Source organism: Caretta caretta, chromosome 6 (genome assembly GCF_965140235.1).
Source record: "Caretta caretta isolate rCarCar2 chromosome 6, rCarCar1.hap1, whole genome shotgun sequence".
Taxonomy (NCBI): Eukaryota; Metazoa; Chordata; order Testudines; family Cheloniidae; genus Caretta; species Caretta caretta.
Window position 1 is genome coordinate 129,783,022 of NC_134211.1, and position 19,310 is coordinate 129,802,331.

Sequence of the window (19,310 nt, forward strand, 5' to 3'; positions counted from 1 at the left end):
CAGATCTTGATGCTTCTCTGTTCATTCCCTTTTCCAGATCATTAATGAAAATATTTAAACACCAGTCTGATCCAGAATCTTGGTATTCTCATTGTTGGAACTTGAAACTGCAGTGTTAATAATTTTCCCTAAAGAAAAATGAACAACTTATTTCTATTTATTCTGTCTCTTCAGAGATATGAAAGAACTGTACTGGCATAGTAATGCAATTGTGGAACGCATGGCATCGAATCAAGTTAAAACAATATCTGGCCGTATCTACTTGTTACAAGGAAATATAAACTCTGTTTCTATGAGAAAAGAAGGTAAGGAAACTCATTTGAAATTTCAGCATGTGCAGGAGGCTAAGAAATGTGGGCAGTGGCAGGCTTGGGTGAGGAGTGAATTCTGAAGTTAGACACCTCATTGAGAGTGTCCTGCCAAAAGCCCCTTCTTCTTCGTATATCAAGATGGCAGTATGGCTTGGGGAGAAACGTAGCCTGTTAGGTAACCTGGACCTAAGCCATTTACGGCTTTAGAGGTCTATGCCAGCACTTTGAATTCCACTCAGAAGCCCACAGCTGCAGTGTGTTTCAGTAGAATAAAGTTCTACTTAATAAGCAAGTTTCTGTACTAGCTTCAGCTTCTCAGAATGTTCTTGAGGCCCCAAGCAGAGAATATTACAGAGGTGACAAGGGCTCAGATAAGCATGAAAAGGTCCAAATCCTTTATTAAAAAAAATAAAAAATAAAATTCCCTCACTGAGTACAGATGAGGAAAAATGCACTCCTTGATCTACAGTTTCTTTCTGAGAATCTAATAGCAGCCATGGCCTAATAAACCCCCTGAATTGTAAACCTGATTCACAAATAGTGGCCACACACTTTCAATTAGTGGAGCATACACCACTTTATCTAATGCTACTCCTTCCCAACGGTGTAATCTCGCCTTGTCCATGTTAAACCTCAGCCAGCTAACCCCAAATCAAACCCACTCTCTTATTGACACTGGTAACTTCTACAGCATCAGTGGAACTGACCAAAGCATGTTTTCAAATCAAGGCTGGATCGCTTTCTGGAAGATAAGCTTCAGTCAGACAGAAGTTATCAGGCTCCATAAGGGGGTAACTGGGTGAAATTCTTTGGCCTGTGATATATACAGTAGGCCATACTAGGAGATCTAATGGCCCCTTCTGACCTTAAAAATCTATGACATTCTTTGGAAGTGCAGTGAGGAAAAACTCTACTCCATGTCCAAATGGAGACAGCTCAGATTAGCCACACTATCAGAAATGGTTCAACTATACATAGCTATGCAAATGCTATGAAAGAGCCCCAACTATTGTCTTTAAATGTCTTTATATTCCAGTTGATTGAACTCAGGTGGGGATCTCGGCCCCTAGTGCTCTAGTCATTCTTCCGTTCACTTCATCCATCACAAGTCTTCTGTATGCCAATGGCCTGTTAGGGTGACTTGAGGGAAGACAGCATTTACTAGCCACTGCATGAACAGTCATGGACAACTGAAAAAGTGTAATGGTTATCCTATCTCATGGATGCAGTGATTACGTCCCTAACCTCCAACCCATTTCAAAACACTAAATCCAGCGTGCTGCCAGCTGCATGCAAAGTAGCTTTAAATTAAATGGACTTTCACCCATTCCTACGGCAGTATTTTCAGTATTCAGCTTAGCAGTTTGCCCTTCAGGGAATTAATTAAAAGTCACAGACATAATTGACTACATGTCTATTTCTTTTTCTTTGGGGCGGGGGGGGGGGGCACGGAATTGATGACTGTTCTTTTTTCTATATACAGTAGAACCTCAAAGTTACAGATACCTTGGGAATGGAGGTTGTCCGTAACTCTGAAATGCGGGTGCAAGGGCTCCGGAGTGGGGGATGGCTCGGGGCTGCAGCCGCAGGATGGGAGGGAGGGCGGCTAGGGCTCTGGGTTGGGTGGTGGTGGGGGGCCTCGGGGCTGCAGTCGCAGGGGGTGGGGAGGGGGTCCCTGGGCAGTGGAGGGGTGCTCACAGATGCAGCCACAGGGTAGGGGGAGGGGGCGCTTGGGCAGTGGGGGGCACTCAGGGCTACAGCCGCAGGGTGGTGGGAGAGGGGGCCAAGGCTCCGGGGGTGAGTGCCAGGGATCAAGGCTTTAGCTACAGGGGGAGCGCTGAGGCCGAAACCGGTGCTCCCTTTGTAGCTAGAGCCATAGCACCCCCCTCAGGGCTGAAGCTCTGTACAGAACTGCAGGGTTTAAGCCCAGAGCCCTGGTGCTCCTGAGGGTCAGAAGCCCCAAGTCCGCCCTGAACCTCCCCCCCCGCCCACGGCTGCAGACCCAACCCTCCAGTGAATAAAGCCCCAAGTCAGTACAGTATTTGTGAGGGGTGTTTTGGTCTGTGCTGCTGCCTGATTGAGGACTTGTGGTTTCACAGGGTGTCCGGTTGACCGGTAAGTCCATAACTCTGGTGTTTTTTATCTTTGAGGTTCTACTGTCACATGTAATGTACTACAACTTATGTACTGCTGTCAGTGAACCAAATTCACTATTCAAATATCATTCTTTCTTACTGTGAAAGGGGAGGAAATGCAGTAGAAAGTAGAGTATGCTGTTAAAATTTTAGCCATTATTAACGCTCTCCTCTGTTTCAAACAGGATTTCCATACAAATTCATCAAGAAGTTTACATTTGGATTTCCAAAACAATGGAAACAATATGTTGAGAATTTTCTTGGGGAACTAAAGAGGTAACTTTTGGTAGGCCTTTATTTTGTTCAGTGCTAACTTAATAGTGTAGAGTGAATATTTGTTTTTAAAAAATATGTAAAACAACTGAGGTTCAGTAGATATGTATTTAGACTAAGTTCTAAGCAAATTCTTAGTAACCAATGTGTTAACTGGAAAATAAAGTTTAGCAGGCTTTGTCGTGTGTGTGTGTGTGTGTGTAAGTGAGAGAGAAACTAGTGCAGCTACACTGATTTAGCTACAGTGGTGCTACCAGTACACCAATTGCACTAATACCGGAGGACTTGCACTGGCTTGGCTTCTGGCGTAGTTTATTTACATTAGGGGTTTGAATCAGTGCAGCTGCATTAATACACTGGTGTGGGGACGGGGAAGAACCATGTACAAGGCTTTTCATTTGTGAGTTTTCTGTGTTTGAATGGTGTACAATAGTATTTCAGCTGAAGTTCTTTAACAACTAAGCAATATTAAGCAGTGACAGATTTTGGTTTCTTTTTTTTTTTTCTTAAACTTCAAAAAATTAGGAAAGAACAAGATACTGACGAGGCTGGCAATGAAAAAATCAGTTCTGTGGAAGTGGATATGTTGGAAGAAGAGGAGGTAACAGGAGACTTAAAAAAACAATCTAGAACACAAAACACCACTTATGAAGTAGCACTGAATGATAACAGATGTGAGTACTACCCCACCTCCACCCCCCCAACCCCCTTTTTTTGTTCAAAATTGATGGTAATTTAAATGGTTAAATAACTGACTGCTTCTTAACATTTCTCATTTTTAGAATAGTCACAGCATGAAGTTGTTTTTTTTTCAATTGTAGTGGTATTTCTTTCTCACAGTGAAGCTCAATGTTCTATTAAAATATTGGAACATGAAGGGATAAATTTAACCCACAGTTTGTGAGGAATGATCTATCAACATTGGTTTGTGTAGAATAACTTAGGCTAAGTTTGAATTTGGTCCAAAGAGGTTATGTGATGCACTCACATACATGGAATGAAAGGTTGCGAGGGGGTAATTTCCTTGTAAGTTTTTATTTTACTCCCCTTTATAAAATGAGTATATTTGCAATTCCTGTTGTTCACAGCCATTCCAAATTCTCTCCTTTAAACTATTTCTCTTTATCTCCCTTAATGCATGGACACATGAGGTGGGTGGGGTAATATCTTTTAGTTGGTCCAGTAAAAGATATTACCTCACCCACCTTGTGTCTCCTAATAATCTGGGACTGGTATGGCTACAACTACACCGTATGAACAGTTATGACATTCAGGTTTTCTCTGAAATGTTGACATTTTTATAACCCTGTACATTGTTTCCTCTTATCCACTTCTCTTTCTTAGTACAAACTCTTCTAGTTTTCCTAATTCTAGGGCCACCATATCTTAATTGCTCTTTGCACCTCTGTCAGTTCTGAATATCCTTGTGATCTGATGCTCCAAAATGGCTTTCATCAGATTTAATTATTCATTATCTCTTTATCCAGACTTCTTCATTTTTGTATCATCTGCACATTTGTACTCTTTCCAGTGTGCTTCCAACTGATTGTAAACTTGGGAATAGATTCAGAGTCTAAACTTTTCTTTGTCTAATTCCACTTATCACCACCTTCCTATATGATCTCTGTGTATCATTACTCTCTGAACTATGTCACAAAGTCAAAAGACTTCAGAGCATAAATTTGGTTGCTGTGGGGGGCAAAAATTACTGTAATACTTTAATCACAGTAAGTTACATGGGTCTTTGACTTGTCTGCTTTTAAAAGTAAGAATGGTAATTTCTTGATTTAGATATTCACTTTTGTTTTGTGTGAGCATCATTTGCATGAAAATCAATACAAAACTGGGTGACTGGGCAACAAAATGGCAGATGAAATTCAATGTTGATAAATGCAAAGGCACATTGGAAAACATAATCCCAACCATACATATAAAATGATGAGGTCTAAATTAGCTGTAACAACTTAAGAAAGATCTTGGAGGCGTAGATAGTTCTCTGAAAAATCCACTTAGCTTTTTTGACTGCTGCTGCACTAACAGAATGTTGTGAATCATTAAGTAAGGGATAGATAAGAAGACAGAAAATATCATATTGCCTCTATATAAATGCCTGGTACACTCACATCTTGAATACTGCGTGCAGATGTGGTTGTCCAATCTCAAAAAAGATATATTGGAATTGGAAAAGGTTCAGAAAGGCCAACAAAAATTATTTTAGGGGTATGGAACAGTTTCTATGTGAGGAGAGACTAATAAGACTGGGACTTTTCAGCTTGGAAAAGAAATGACGACAGGGGGATATGATAGAGGTCTACAAAATCATGACACGTCTGGCGAAAGTACATAAGGAAGTGTTATTTACCCCTCATAACACAAGAAGTAGGGGTCACCAAATGAAATTAATAGGGAGCAGGTTTAAAACAAACAAAAGGAAGTATTTTTTCACACAGACAAACTGTGGAACTCTTTGCAAGAGGATGTTGTGAAGGCCGAGACTACAACAGGGTTAAAAAAAAGAACTAGATAAATTCATGGAGGATAGGTCCATCAATGGTTATTAGCCAGGATGGGCAGGAATGGTGTCCCTCGCCTCTGTTTGCCAGAAGCAGGGAATGGGAGACAGGATGAATCACTTGATGATTACCTTTTCTGTTCATTCCCTCTGGGGCACCTGGCATCGTCCACTGTTGGACGACAGGATACTGAGCTAGATGGACCTTTAGTCTGACCCAGGATGGCCGCTTTGAACTTGCAAACGTTGGTTTATGCCTGTAAGATCTTACTAAAGATTATTTTAAAAGTAAAATAGTATTCTGATGTTTTTAAAAAAACAAAACTCAAAACTGTGCTGCTGCTAACAAGATTTTTTTTTTTGTGTGTGTGTGTGTAGATATGACACCCAAACGCAATTCTGTGCAAAAAGATCCAGATGCAAGTTACAGCCGTAGTGGTCGGCGCATTAAACCACCATTGCATTACTGGTGTGGACAACGAGAGTTTGTTGATCGTAAACTAAATGTTACTATAGAAGAGGGTGGAAAAAACTACTTGAGTATTGTAAGACTTTTCTGCATGTTATTACCTTATTGTTCTATACTTGTTTAAAAAGTATCTAAGTTAAGATGACTTTTGTATGCCACACCCTTTTAATTCAGTAGTTTCTGAACTTCTTTCTGTGTGGACTACTTTGGAAGGATCACTTTTTTTTTTCATAGATATTTAGGTCAGAAGGGACCGTTATGATCATCTAGTCTGACCTCCTGCACAATGCAGGCCACAGAATCTCACCCACCACTCCTGCAAAAAACCTCACACCTATATCTGTGCTATTGAAGTCCTCAAATCGTAGTTTAAAGACTTCAAGGAGCAGAGAATCCTCCAGCAAGTGACCCGTGACCCGTGCGCCATGCTACAGAGGAAGGCTAAAAACCTCCAGGGCCTCTTCCAATCTGCCCTGGAGGAAAATTCCTTCCTGACCCCAAATATGGCGATCAGCTGAACCCTGAGCATATGGGCAAGATTCATCAGTCAGATACGACAGAAAATTCTTTCCTGGGTAACTCAGATCCCACCCCATCTAATATCCCATCACAGGCCATTGGGCCTATTTACCATGAATATTTAATTACCAAAACCATGTTATCCCATCATACGATCTCCTCCATAAACTTATCGAGTTTAATCTTAAAGCCAGATAGATCTTTTGCCCCCACTGCTTCCCTTGGAAGGCTATTCCAAAACTTCACTCCTCTGATAGTTAGAAACCTTCATCTAATTTCTAGTCTAAATTTCCTGGTGGCCAGTATATATCCATTTGTTCTTGTGTCCACGTTGATACTGAGCTTAAATAATTCCTCTCCCTCTCCGGTATTTATCCCTCTGGTATATTCGTAGAGAGCAATCATATCTCCCCTCAACCTTCTTTTAGTTGGGCTACACAAGCCAAGCTCCTTGAGTCTCCTTTCATAAGACAAGTTTTCCATTCCTCGGATCATCCTAGTAGCCCTTCTCTGTACCTGTTCCAGTTTGAATTCATCCTTCTTAAACATGGGAGACCAGAACTGCACACAGTATTCCAGGTGAGGTCTCACCAGTGCCTTGTATAATGGTCCTAAAACCTCCTTATCCCTACTGGAAATACCTCTTCTGATGCATCCCAAGACCGCATTAGCTTTTTTCACGGCCTTATCACATTGGTGGCTCATAGTCATCCTATGATCAACCAATACTCTTGAGGATAAGGATGGTTCAGTGGTGAGCATTCTAGCTTGGAACTTGGGAGATGTGGGTTTAATTTGCTGATCTGCCACAGACTCCTTGTATTACCTGGGCAAGTTATTGAGGGCTGGATTTTCAAGTGCCTAAAGAGCCAGATATCTGCCTCTGTAGGCACCTGAAATCCCTTTTGAACATCTGGCCCTGGGTTCCTCTGTGCCTCGGTTCTCCATTAGTAAAATGGGGATAAAAGGGCTGTGCTATCTCAGAGGGGTGTTGTGAGGATAAATACTGTGACAGTGTACCCCATATTCTTCATAGTTCTATTATGATATGATTATGGCATAATTATGATGCATTTTATACAAGATAAGTCATGTGAGGTGTCATGGGAAAAGTTATGAATTGCTGAATATGATTATTCTGTTTGCATGCGTGTATCACTTTTGTATCTGAAGTTATAAATACTGACTATGTATCTGTACTTCAAATGTAGTTTATACCTGGGTAACACCCACTACTCTAAATAGCTGGTTGTAAAGGGCCTATTCAGGGTAAGGGGCCATTAGGAAGACCAACAGGCCTTAAGAGAAGCTTATCCCCCACTGGATGAGTCTTCCTGAGAACTCTCCAGACAGCATGTAAGTAATGGCTGCTATGACTCTACAAGGACATGTGACCAGGCCACATGATTCTGGACTCCATCTTGGGATATCAGTATTTTTCCACAAATTGGTCTGGGAGCCAAAGCTTTGAGACAAAGGGTTCCTGCCATATGCTAGAGTTATATAAGACAGGGAGTGACATCATCTGGGGTTCTTCACTTCCCACAAAAAACCACCCCTGGAAACACTTGAGGAACAAAGACTGAACTGGGGGAAGTGCTGGACCCAGGCTAAAGGGATTTCTAGCCTGTGTATGAAGCATCCGCGGATTCCAAGCTGCAAAGCAAGTGTAGCTTCTGCCTTAAGAACCTACAAGTCTGCATGTACCATCAGTTAGGGTGAGAATCTGCTATTCATATCAAATCTATCGAGTATATTAAGCTTACTTTGCAGTTTTTATTAGCTAGGTGATCTGTTTGCTATCACTTACAATCAATTAAAACCTATCTTTTGTAGTTAATACATTTATTTTATGTTCTAATCCAAACCAGTGAGCTTTCACTGGAGTGCTTGGGGGAAAATCTGATTGATTACCACAAGTGTGCATTGCTCTCTTTACATTGAGGGAGAGGCGGACCAGGTATTAAACCCATACTCTGGCCAGATTTGAGCTGAGCAGGGCAGGACGGTACTGCTCTGGGGTCCTAGGCTGGGAAGCTGGTGGTTAGAGAGTCTGCATGTAACTGCAGTTGGGTGTGTACCTACCTGTGTGAATGCTGGTGAAAGTGCAGGCTGGAGGGCTTTGGAGCTTGTCACAGCAGCACAGTGTGAGAGGGAGCCCAGGCTGGTGTGTCAGGGCTCAGTGGTACCTCAGTTCCACCTGGCACCCTGGAAGGAACCAGTCACAAATACATCAGATTCTGAGGCGCTCTCATACTATGGTAATGGGTGCCATATAAGCACCTGAGAGAGATTCCTTTGCAACCTCACAATGCTCATTCCACAACTATATTGATTATATTAAAAATATAATATTAGGACAGCACTAAACAGAGAAGGTGAAAATAAACTCATGCCAGTGCAGTAGGTATCAACATTTTTTATCTGTGCTGTTTAATTTAATTTCCTCAGTGGGTGGAGGACTTCACTTTCATTAGGACCAAATGTTCTCTCTTCTCCTGTAGCTCTTTCTGGTCTGATCTTCCCTGGTCACTTTGCAGTTTGGATCAGTCTTTTGTGTTTGGAACTGTGGGCTAATTCTAACACACTGGGCAAATTTGAATATGGTTAAATTTAAGTGAAAGGAAGATGCTGTTCTTTCTGAGTTGTGCATGGGCTTAAATGGGGCTGCTGTTATGGTTTTTTGTTTTGGGGTTTTTTTTAAGCTTAATTGATCTAAAAAGCCTCTGGAAACCTTAAGAGGACTGGACTTTGCTGTAATAGCTAGCGGGTGCCATTGCTTGACTATACATTGCTGCTTTACCAACATGATATAAATGGCTCCATGGACCTCAGTTTGAGACTCACTTTCTTAGTTACAGTGGTCCTATAAATTAAAGGAAACCTGATCTACTATTTTGGTCTCACTGTGATGTCCCATGTGGAATTTGTATGAGCGTCAACATTTACAAAATACTACTGATGCAGTATAGCAAAATACTGTGCCATATAGTTTATTACTAACACCTCCACCCCTCCATCTTAGAGTGCAACACAAAGAATTTACAGCTGCTTATTCCATACTGGTTTTACTATAGCTGATGTGTAGAATCTCTGGCAGACACATTTATTTTCTTATTTTTCAAGGTATGTAGTAGTAATAAACAAGCCAAAAAGAAAACCATTTCCAGCTCTCCAAAGAACAACAGAGAGGATACAACAGAGACAAGTGAAGGAAAAACTAAAAGCCAATCTGAAGGTAAGAATGGCCATGTGTTTGCAAGCTACGAAGTGCATTTCCCCCCCCCGAAGTAATTGTAAATGGGGAAGATAGTCTATTAAATGTGGGCCTATAACAAAATCACTACGATGGTGTTGATGCTAGATGCTAAGAACTTTTTTCATCTATCTTGATTGCCAGTTGATTTTTTTAATAATTAAAGCAACACTGTCCACTAGTTTTATGCCCAAAAGATAGATAGGTGGTATGAAAATAGAGAAGGGATACAAACTTCATGAATAGACAGATTTGTTATCTGTCATAAATTGAAATGGAAACAGGTTGATTAAAATTTCTGCTACACTATGCTGTGAATCTGAACACATAAGACTTGGAGTTGTCAGTGTGTGACAACTGAAAAAGGAAAGAAACAAACAAAAGTTCATCAGTCTAGCTTCACTTTTCAAACTGAGTGAAGTGCAGAAAGTAAGTAGCCTGCGTGAATAGGAAAAAGTACACTCGATCATCAACTTTTAAGTCTTTTGGGAAATATACAGTAAACCCATAAAACTAAGTTAAAAACAAAAGTTAGTGTCCTTTTTGAAACAACTAGAGCCTCTCTTATAGAATTCTTTATTGCGTGAAGGGAGTATTTTATTTTGGCTGGGTCTTATCCAAAATAAAACTCATGTAGCTGAATGATTTAGATTGAGTATTGAGCATTTTCTGTTGACTTTATGTTCCATGTTTGTTCAGTTCCTTTATGTTGGAATTAACTCTTCAAGATTCTCTTTGTGGTTTTGATAGTCTTAATTTACTCATCAGTTCGGATGGATTCTATTAATTGGGTACACTTAACTGAAACCTAGCAGATTTGTTTTGTGTGAGGAGCCCTGTTCCTGGCCAGACCTGCCTGTGTGTGTGCCACCCCCCCCCCCCCCCCCAATTGTTGTGAGCAGAAGGGTGTTGGCATTTTTAAATGGAACTACTTCCTAATGGACCAGTTCTGCTTCTGTAATGACCTGAGGGCTCCCATTGACTTCAGGGAGCAGAATGTGTCCCTAAGCAGTTGAGGGAGAAGGATTCTTCTCAATTGAAATATCATGTCCTGATACAAGAACTTGAAGAGACAGATGTAATGAGTGCAACGTGTCCTCTGTGATCTAGAACAGACTGTCAGCTTATTTGGTAGCTGAGATTTTTGGGGTTCAAATCCTGCTTGCTTTATTTGTTACAAGTAGGTTGACTTGTGTAAGCAAGGTGGATTTGAACGGGCTTTCAGAGATCAGGATGACGTACAATCTTGCACTTGTTTATGACTAGAGCTGCAAGTTTGTCACAGCAGTGGAAAAGTCACAGACACCATGATTTCTCTGTCTGATTTTAATAAAGCACCCATGAAGAGGGGAAGGCCTGGTGGGGAGAGAGTGAGTTCTCCCCATATTCAACCCTGGGAGTGGTGACTCCTGTGTTCCTACGGAACCTGAGCGGTGCTATCAACCTGTGCACTAGGCTGCACCACCTGGAGTAGGGAGTTGGGTCCAGCTCTGTGGGGAACAGGAGCCGCCGCTGCCCAGGGTGAGTGCGGTGTGGGCTCAATCTCAGGCACACACCCCGCTCCAGGCCTCTCTTCCTCACTTGTCAGTCTTCTTTAAAATAAAAAAAATGAGCTTGTGACTTTTTCTACATTTACTATGACTGCTGGAAATTTGTACTTTTTCAATTTTTTGTTTGAGCATGAAGTTACATTTTCTTCCAAGAAAAAAAGGAACTTCCACGTTCTTTGATACATGGTACCACTCAAGCCTTACTTATTAACACCTCTTCCCAAGCCTCTTAACCATAAAAATCTTAATAATTGAACTGCATCTATTTTCTGATAAGTAGGTTGTTTAAATTAAACTTGAAATATATTTTTACTGCTCACTTCCATGAGCATGAAATATGCAGTGAGGCTATTCTATAGATTTCTTACTGTACCTAACTGAAAAGTATAAAGATGGGGAAATGTGTTTATGGTGTAGATTGGGGGAAAAAAATTCCATGTTTCTCTTTGATCTGTGCAATACACAGTAAGTTATTAGCATGAAAACGTCTTCCAACATAACTGATATATTTAACTCTTATCTAGTGCTTTTCATCCATAGATCTCAGAGTATTTCACAAAGGAAAATCAGTTTCCCCCTTTAAAATGGGGATGATATTTAAGACAGAAAAGTTAAGTATCTTGACCAGGGTCCTGCAGCAGGTCAGTGGCAGAACCAGAAAGAGCCTAGGTCTCCTGCCTCCTCATTCAAGTGTCCTGACTGCTGGACCATACTGCCTCACACATATACTAGGTAGCATCTGACTTTCCAGAAGGGTTTTGAAAATACAAGCCTTCTCAGTGGAGTCTCAGTAAATTGAAGTATATGCAAGATTGCATAATTGGGCCCATAGGACTACATTGTACCTTCCTGAGGCATAACCCCCGAGATGGACCAGAGAGCCCAGAAAAGTTTGCCATATTCACCTGGTGGAATTTTCAATTAATGCTCATGTTAAATATGAGGTCGCACCATAGCCTTCAAATGCTGGGCAATTGACTCTTCCACCACCTGGAAGGGATGTCCATGCAAGGTGACTGCAGCTTGCCTGTGCCATATCTTTCTCATGTTTGGGACAGGATAGTACAGAGTCAGAGTTAACGCTGCTTAGCGGCACTAATTCCCACTGGTTTTACAATATTATTTCTATATGTTTGGGAGGAAAGCTGTCTTAAGGCAGCTACTTCCTAGCCCAGCATGAACTGATGGACACCCTCCTGACCTCTGGAACCCTAATCTCCTGTTAGTCTGATGGAGAGGCTTCTGTGGAGTCAAGGGATTTGCACACTGGGGAGTTGCTGCTGGCCTCAATCCTGTTCCACTGGATTCTGCCAGTAGAAGTGGAACTGAGCATCCAGCTTTAACAATTGTACAAGGGGTTCAATGTAGCTGCTGTACGGGGTGTAAGGTATAGTTGTTTAACAGTGTGCAATGCTACATCACATGTAAAACGTGTTTTGGTGTATGTGAAAACCTGTATATAATATTTTTTCTTTTAGGAAAAATCTATGAGAAGAGAGCAAATTTCAAAAAAGAAATTCGGTCCAGTGACAAAAGAGACCCTAGACGTTTTATTTCAGATCCTGATGAAAGTGACACTGAAGCTGAACTTAATAATATTGATAAAAGGACTGTTGTGTTGACACCCTTGAAGCATAAAAAGCTGTATCAAAATAACCTAACATATAATAGCCAGACTGCAGAAAAAAATGCAGAGCAAAATATTTCAAAATATGGAATTGAGACCAGAAATTGCAAAACAAACTCAAGCAGAGAGCTAAAGAGTTGCAGGTATTCTCTAAGGTCACTGAAACAGTTTTGCCAAGACAAACTGTCTACGGAAGAATCCTCAAGCAAGGATGAGGAAGACTCCAATGAAGATATCCCTCTGTCTATCAAAAGGAAAACAAAACCCTCTTTGGAAAGAGAGATTCATAATTATAAATCTTCCTCCGATGCTAAGAGTTCACAGAGCGATACAAAGAAAAAATCCTCGGAGCAAAGAAAAATAGAAAATTCTGCAGCCACTTCCTCTCACAACAGACAGTTAAGGATAGAGCTGTCTGACCAGAAGAAACAATCAGAAGTGGAACCTAAAGCGAAGGCTCCTGCTGGTGGGTCCAGCAGTGCCCCTTTGATTGACAGCACACTAAACACAAGAAAAGCGAGTATTAACCCTCCAACATATGTGTTTGAGTCAGAAACCGAGACAGAAGACTGGGATAGAGAATTTCAAATAAAAGAAAAGAAATCAAAAGTATCTGCCAAAAAACCTGACTGCAAGATTACCAACAGTACAAAGTCTTCAGCGGTGAAGTCAAAGGAATCTGACAAGAGAGAGGTGCAGAATTCCTTGGAGTCTTTTCCAGGTGCAACTGAAGACTGGACTGAGAGAGAACTACAGAAACTACACAGGCAAGCAGTTATGCTTGGTAACAAAAAACAGTAATTTACCTGGACTTTTAAGCAATGTATTAGACTTGAGCATTTAGATTAGCTTAGCATCGCTTTGATTACTTCTCAGTCAAGGTAGAGTAAGACGTACCAGTTACACTAGTGTGTCTTTAATATGTGCTTAGACTATTCTAGTTCAAGTTTTTCATGTTTCATTTTCAGTCCTTATCGGTTTCTTAAATTTCGAACTTTGTCTTTTTCAGACTTAAAAAAAAAAGACCGTGAACTTTTGAGTATTTCTCCAGACAATACAATCCTGTACACCTAAAAAAAAAAAAATAAAATAAAAAAAAAATTGAAATGAAAGACACAGACAATGTAGGTTTTGGTAAAATAAGTTATGCAAAACCTTTACATTTTGATTTAAACCAATTTTTCTTGAACATGAGTCTCCTGTTTTTTACAGGGTTTGCAGCTCAAACATATTACAGCATTGTGCCAGTGCTGGAAAGCTAGAAATTTAAAATGACTAGAAACAAAATAAAAATTCACTTACTTTTGTTGTGGGAGTTGATATGCAAAAAGTAAACGATATATGTTGTATAAAAACCCCACAGAAATTAGATTTTTTAATTCTTCAGTTGAATGTGCTAATGTTTCTAAGTGTGAAAGATTTTTCACATGAGGAAATTTAGAGAGCTCAGGACTGTTTAGTTGAAGGAGCAGGTGAATAAGAGGTGACATAATAGAAGCACACAAACTAATGAATGAGATAAAGATAAGTGGGAACTACCATTTGCTCCCTCCAAATACAATAGGAAGGGGATGTTAAAAAAATAAAAACTAACACTTAAAATTTACAGGGAAATTAACTTGTGGTACTCATTGCCACAAGGCATTGATGAAGCCAAGAACCATCAAATTAGGCCTGAATAAAGACTGGGAGTGGATGGGTCACTACAAAAACTAATTTTCCCCCGCTGATACTCGCACCTTCTTGTCAACTGTTTGAAATGGGCTACCTTGATTACATGGAACTCATTAGCACTACAAAAGTGATTTTTCCTCCCTTCTTGTCAACTGTTGAGAATAGCCCATTCCACCTTAATTGAATTGGCTCGTTAGCACTGACCCCTGACTTGGTAAGGTAACTCCCATCTTTTCATATGCTGTGTATTTATACCTCTCTACAGTATTTTCCACTCCATGCATCTGATGAAGTGCCTTTTAGCCCACGAAAGCTTATGCCCAAATAAATGTGTTAGTTTCTAAGGTGCCACAAGGACTCCTCGTTGTTTTTGCTGATACAGACTAGCATGGCTACCACTCTGAAACCTGAGCAGGATTTGACACTTCTGTGAATAATAAGAATGACTACAGTTATTTTAGGATTAAAAAAAAACACTTAAAACAGAAATAAATTCATGTTTCAGGGTGTAAAAAACTACTCTGCCTGAGATTAGGAAGAACCTCCGCCCATGTGCAGGTCACGGCATGATTGTCTGTGATGAAGGTTTTACACCTTCCTCCAGATTGTCTGGCACTACCTGCTGTTGGAGGCAAAATTCTGGATTAGAAGGACCATTGGTCTGGTCTAGCAATTTCTACATTCCTAAGAAAAGGAGTTTCTTTTATAAAATTTGATTTCATTTTTTTAAACCTAACAATTTAAATGTTAGATTCAGTCTGTCTTATGACTCTTGTAGATCAGAGGTTTGACTTTTGAATGAACATGTAGTTCAACCCATTTCTTCTAGCTATAGATTATTAATGTTTTGCTCTCTTTACAGGGCTGTTGCTTCTTTTCCAAAACACAAGAATGGCTTTTGGTTGGATGTAGCAATGGCTTTGGGTACTCGATCTGCAGAAGAATGCCAGCAGAAATATATGGAAGAGCATCAGACAAAAGGTTCCAAAAAGCATGCCATAAAGACTGTGTTAGATAAAAAAGGACAAAAAGGTACTGGCCTTTCTGCCCAAATCACATTTGTTCCTTCTATTTCTTCATTTTTGATTTTTTCAAGCAGTTTTTTTTTTAAATTCAGTCCATACTAAGCAGGTAGACTTACACAGAAGTGGTATTATTGCATGTGTAGTACGTAAATTGATAGTGATGCACTGGATTTAATCCAGTACAGCCCCTGCTGAATAGAATCTAATATCAGTCTGTAAATCCTGTAATATTGTTAGCCCAGTGAGAATTGAAGATGTGCACAACATTTGCAGCAGCCTAAACTTCCTTGTTGTGAAGATAAGGCTGCCCGCCTGAACCGCTCGCCAGGGTGCGCACCATCCATGCCGCCAGCATCTCCACACCTGTCAGCCCACTTGGTACCACAGACATCACCGCCCGCCTCGGGTGCTCACAGGGACATTCCCTGTATTCCAGGACATTGTGTACCCTTTCTCCCATTGGTGCATCTCAAACTGTCTGACGTGCATTCTCTGCTGCTTGTTGCAATCGAACCACCCACTCTGGTGGATGAACCGTCCCTGCTCCAGAAGCAGCATTTCCAGGCTGTGTGTTGCGGACCCCCTGTACCAACGACTCCACCACTCCCGGAGGCTTCGTCAGGCTCCAACAGTTTCTCTGAGGTGGACCTGATATTCTCCCCTGCTTCCAGGAAAAGCTCGGACTCCTGTACCCACGCATCTCACCCCCTGGCATATGACCTGGCGCTGCGGGCTTGCTACTGGTACACCTGTGGCCCACATACCAGCCATATCCATCCCTGTCCTCCTGGATTACCTCCTAGAGCTCAAAATGTCGGGCTTTGCCCTCAGCTCTGTCGGGGTTCCTTTGGAGGCACTTAATGCCTTTCTTCCCCCCCTGTGGATGTAGACTCTGTTTACACTGACCCCACCACTGCTCACTTCCCAAGAGGCCTTCTCAACAGCTTCCCTCAGGTACTTAAAGCTATGTATCTATGGGACTTTAATCTTTCCCTCTCCACCTCCCTTCAAAACCTCTGGCAACGTGCTCCCTCTCACATCTCCAAGAAGGTAACCTTCCTCATGGCTATCACTTTGGCCAGGAGAGTCATTAAACTGGCAGCCATGATAGCTGACTGCACACCCAACCACCCCCACACACTATATTTCATAGGGACATGGTTTCCTTATGACTGCATCCCACGTTCCTTCCAAAGGTGGTGTCAGAATTCTTCCACCTCAACCGATCTGTTCTCCTTCCAGTTTTCCATCCTGAGCCGCATTCCACTCCTGCAAACAGGACTCTTCACTCCCTTGATGTCTGCCTTGCACTGGCTTTGTCTGCTCAGAACTCACTTCTTTCAGGCCTCTCCCAGACTGTTCGTAGCCACTGCTGACTGCTTCAGGGGCCAAACCCTCTCCTCCCAATGAATTTCAAAATGGGTCTCAGGCTGCATCTGAGAGTGCTGTAGGCAGTCCAGCACCCTGCCACCTGACGCCATTATGACACACTCATTGTGGGCACAGGCAACCACATCTGCCTCCCTAGCAGACGTCTCCTGGCAGGCCATCTGCTGGGTGGCAGTGTGGTGTTCCATACATACTTCCACAACCCATTACACCATCTCCCATTTGCTAGTCCCCATCTGTGTTTTGAAGCTTTAATGTTAAATACTCAAACTATAATTTATCAACTGTGAGAACTAAGTGGCTTCAGATCCGCAGAGGGTGGAGTCCTCATTGAATTGTACAAAGTTAGTTCTGGAATGAGCATTCCAGAAGCTGCTGAATCTATCTCAGGTCTGCTCTGTCTATTGCACAGAAGATCTGAGACGCAATGAAGCCGAAGGCACCTGAGCTCACAGATTTTGTACAACAGAAACCTAATGTCTGATATGCAAACACAAAGACTATTTCTGCTTAACTGCCCAATAAAATAGCTAAAAAATTGGTGTTTACAATGCTGCCATAAGGCTGCAGAGTCAACATCCAATTGAGATAAGGGCTAGACTTTTCTTTTTTCTTTTTGTGTGTAAATTCTATAGAAACTAGAAGTACAGGGAGCAGGAAAACTCCAAAGATCGTAAGACTGTGGATTGTGCATCACAACAGTATTGTCTATAACTAAGAATCTGTAAGGCCAAATAATGTAGCCAATACCTCTGAACAAATGTAATATGTTGGCAGATTCAGAAAAGAAACAACCGGTAATGATAACTGCTAAGGTGGGAACGTTTAAAAGGAAACAACAGATAAGGGACTTCCTGGAGCATTTGCCAAAGGATGACCACGATGATATTTTCACTGCAACACCGCTACAGAATAGAAGAGTAAAGGTAAATCTGTAATTTAAAAATATACATTAAATCAAATCTTCTGTTTTAAAAATCTGCCCGTTCAATTTCTTGGATTTTAGGTCAGTGACTTGTGCTGGGAGAAAGGGCTTATATCTTTGACCACTTATGGCTGAGTGTTGGCAATTTGAGTTTCCTAGATGTGCTTCTAGACATGCCTGGCTGCTGCAAGCGTCTGGCCTTCAATCAAAAGTACTGCAGAGACTTGAACTTCCAAAGAAGAGTCTAAGAAATAGCTAGAATAGGTTCCTTTAAGCTATGGATAGCAATGTTACAGGGTTTATTTCCCCAGCCTCCTCTTGTCACATAGCCCCTCAAATAAATCCTGGTGCACTGTCTTCAAGAACCTTGATGGTAATGGTTTTCCCAGCTACTACTCTAATCTGACTTTCTTGGGCAAATTTGAAGAGGAGGTGACATGAAATCTAGCAATACTTTCCCTTTCAGGACATGTTATGTCCCTTTCAATTCACTTCCAGACCTGGCTATGGCTCAGAGACCATTTTGAAAGATGTTGTTTTAGCGCTTGTTTGAAGACAGGTTGAATATGACGGGAAGTTTCTTATAAATCTAAAATGAGGCAGGTAATAAAACTGTCTGGAGGTTCTGTCCCCTGCAGTTACAGTTAGAATTTTTATTCTGCAAGTGAGATCAAAGTGATGGCTAGGTTTCTGTGCGACTAGTAGTCAATGGAAAAATTCCACAGTTATGTGGTCTGATTATATTTTTTAAAGGTGGGTATTCCCTTTGTGGGTACATACACCTGCGTGCATGCTTGTCAAGCCTTATCCCGTGTGTACAGACAGACTCTACAAGCATAAACCTGACAGCAGCCATTAGTTTTTAAAAAGTGCACATGTAAAATTGTGCATGCATAAAAGGAGGCTGACTTGAGGCTTATTTGAAAACCAAATCCATCTTATGCCAAGGAAAACTTAATATGGATTGAAATATCTTGAAAGCTGCTAAATAAAATTTTAAGGCAACTTTTAAATCTCTTCCCATCTCACTCTCAAAACCCAGTCCAATATTCTTGGTGTCTGCTAAAACAAAAAAAAGTGCTGTGGCTTTTGCTGTTCAAATAAAAAAGCATTTGGCTGCAGGCTATTTCATCTGTGCTCCTTAACAAGAGACTACAGAGGGGAAAGCAGAATAAGTAAGGTGCATCTTTAATTCACTGTCCTAGATGAATAGGTTTCTAAAAGTGCTAGTTCATTGATGACGACGATGGTGTGATTTTCTTGTAGCTCCCAACATTTCGGGAAAGCCAAGATGATGATGTCTTCCAGCTTATGGACAGCAATCCAATCACACCTTCCTCAGCTGTCTTCCCCTTGGTAAAAACCCCTCAGTGTGATCATATTAGCCCTGGCATGCTGGGATCTATCAACAGGTAAGAGCTACAAACTGCTGTTCATTGTGTAATGCCACAAAGAGTTTCTCAGTTATGTCTTTCTACTTGAAAGGCGGGGAGCAGGTTCTGATGGGCATTATCACAGAATCATAGAAGATTAGGGGTGGAAGGGACCTCAGGAGGTCATCTAGTCCAATCCCTGCTCAAGGCAGGACCAACACCAACTAAATCATCCCAGCCAGGGCTTTGTCAAGCCAGGCCATAAAAACCTC

At 41.3% G+C, this 19,310-nt stretch overlaps 1 protein-coding gene across 3 annotated transcripts in view; it reads left to right on the forward strand.

Moving 5' to 3' along the window:
- The window catches only part of MIS18BP1 (MIS18 binding protein 1), a 34,822-nt gene that overhangs the window by 10,452 nt on the left and 5,060 nt on the right, over positions 1-19,310 (forward strand). For 2 of the 3 annotated variants that reach the window (XR_007357173.2, XM_048853668.2), the window contains exons 6-14: positions 175-305; positions 2,632-2,722; positions 3,245-3,393; positions 5,610-5,776; positions 9,346-9,457; positions 12,504-13,419; positions 15,189-15,358; positions 17,518-17,666; positions 18,932-19,077. Coding sequence is in view for 1 of the 3 variants with exons in the window: in XM_048853668.2 (XP_048709625.2) it covers positions 175-305; positions 2,632-2,722; positions 3,245-3,393; positions 5,610-5,776; positions 9,346-9,457; positions 12,504-13,419; positions 15,189-15,358; positions 17,518-17,666; positions 18,932-19,077 (2,031 nt within the window). In the remaining 2 variants the exon portion in view is untranslated. Of the gene's footprint in view, positions 1-174; positions 306-2,631; positions 2,723-3,244; positions 3,394-5,609; positions 5,777-9,345; positions 9,458-12,503; positions 13,437-15,188; positions 15,359-17,517; positions 17,667-18,931; positions 19,078-19,310 lie in introns of those variants that run through there. The other variant, XR_012669129.1, reaches the window with a different exon arrangement.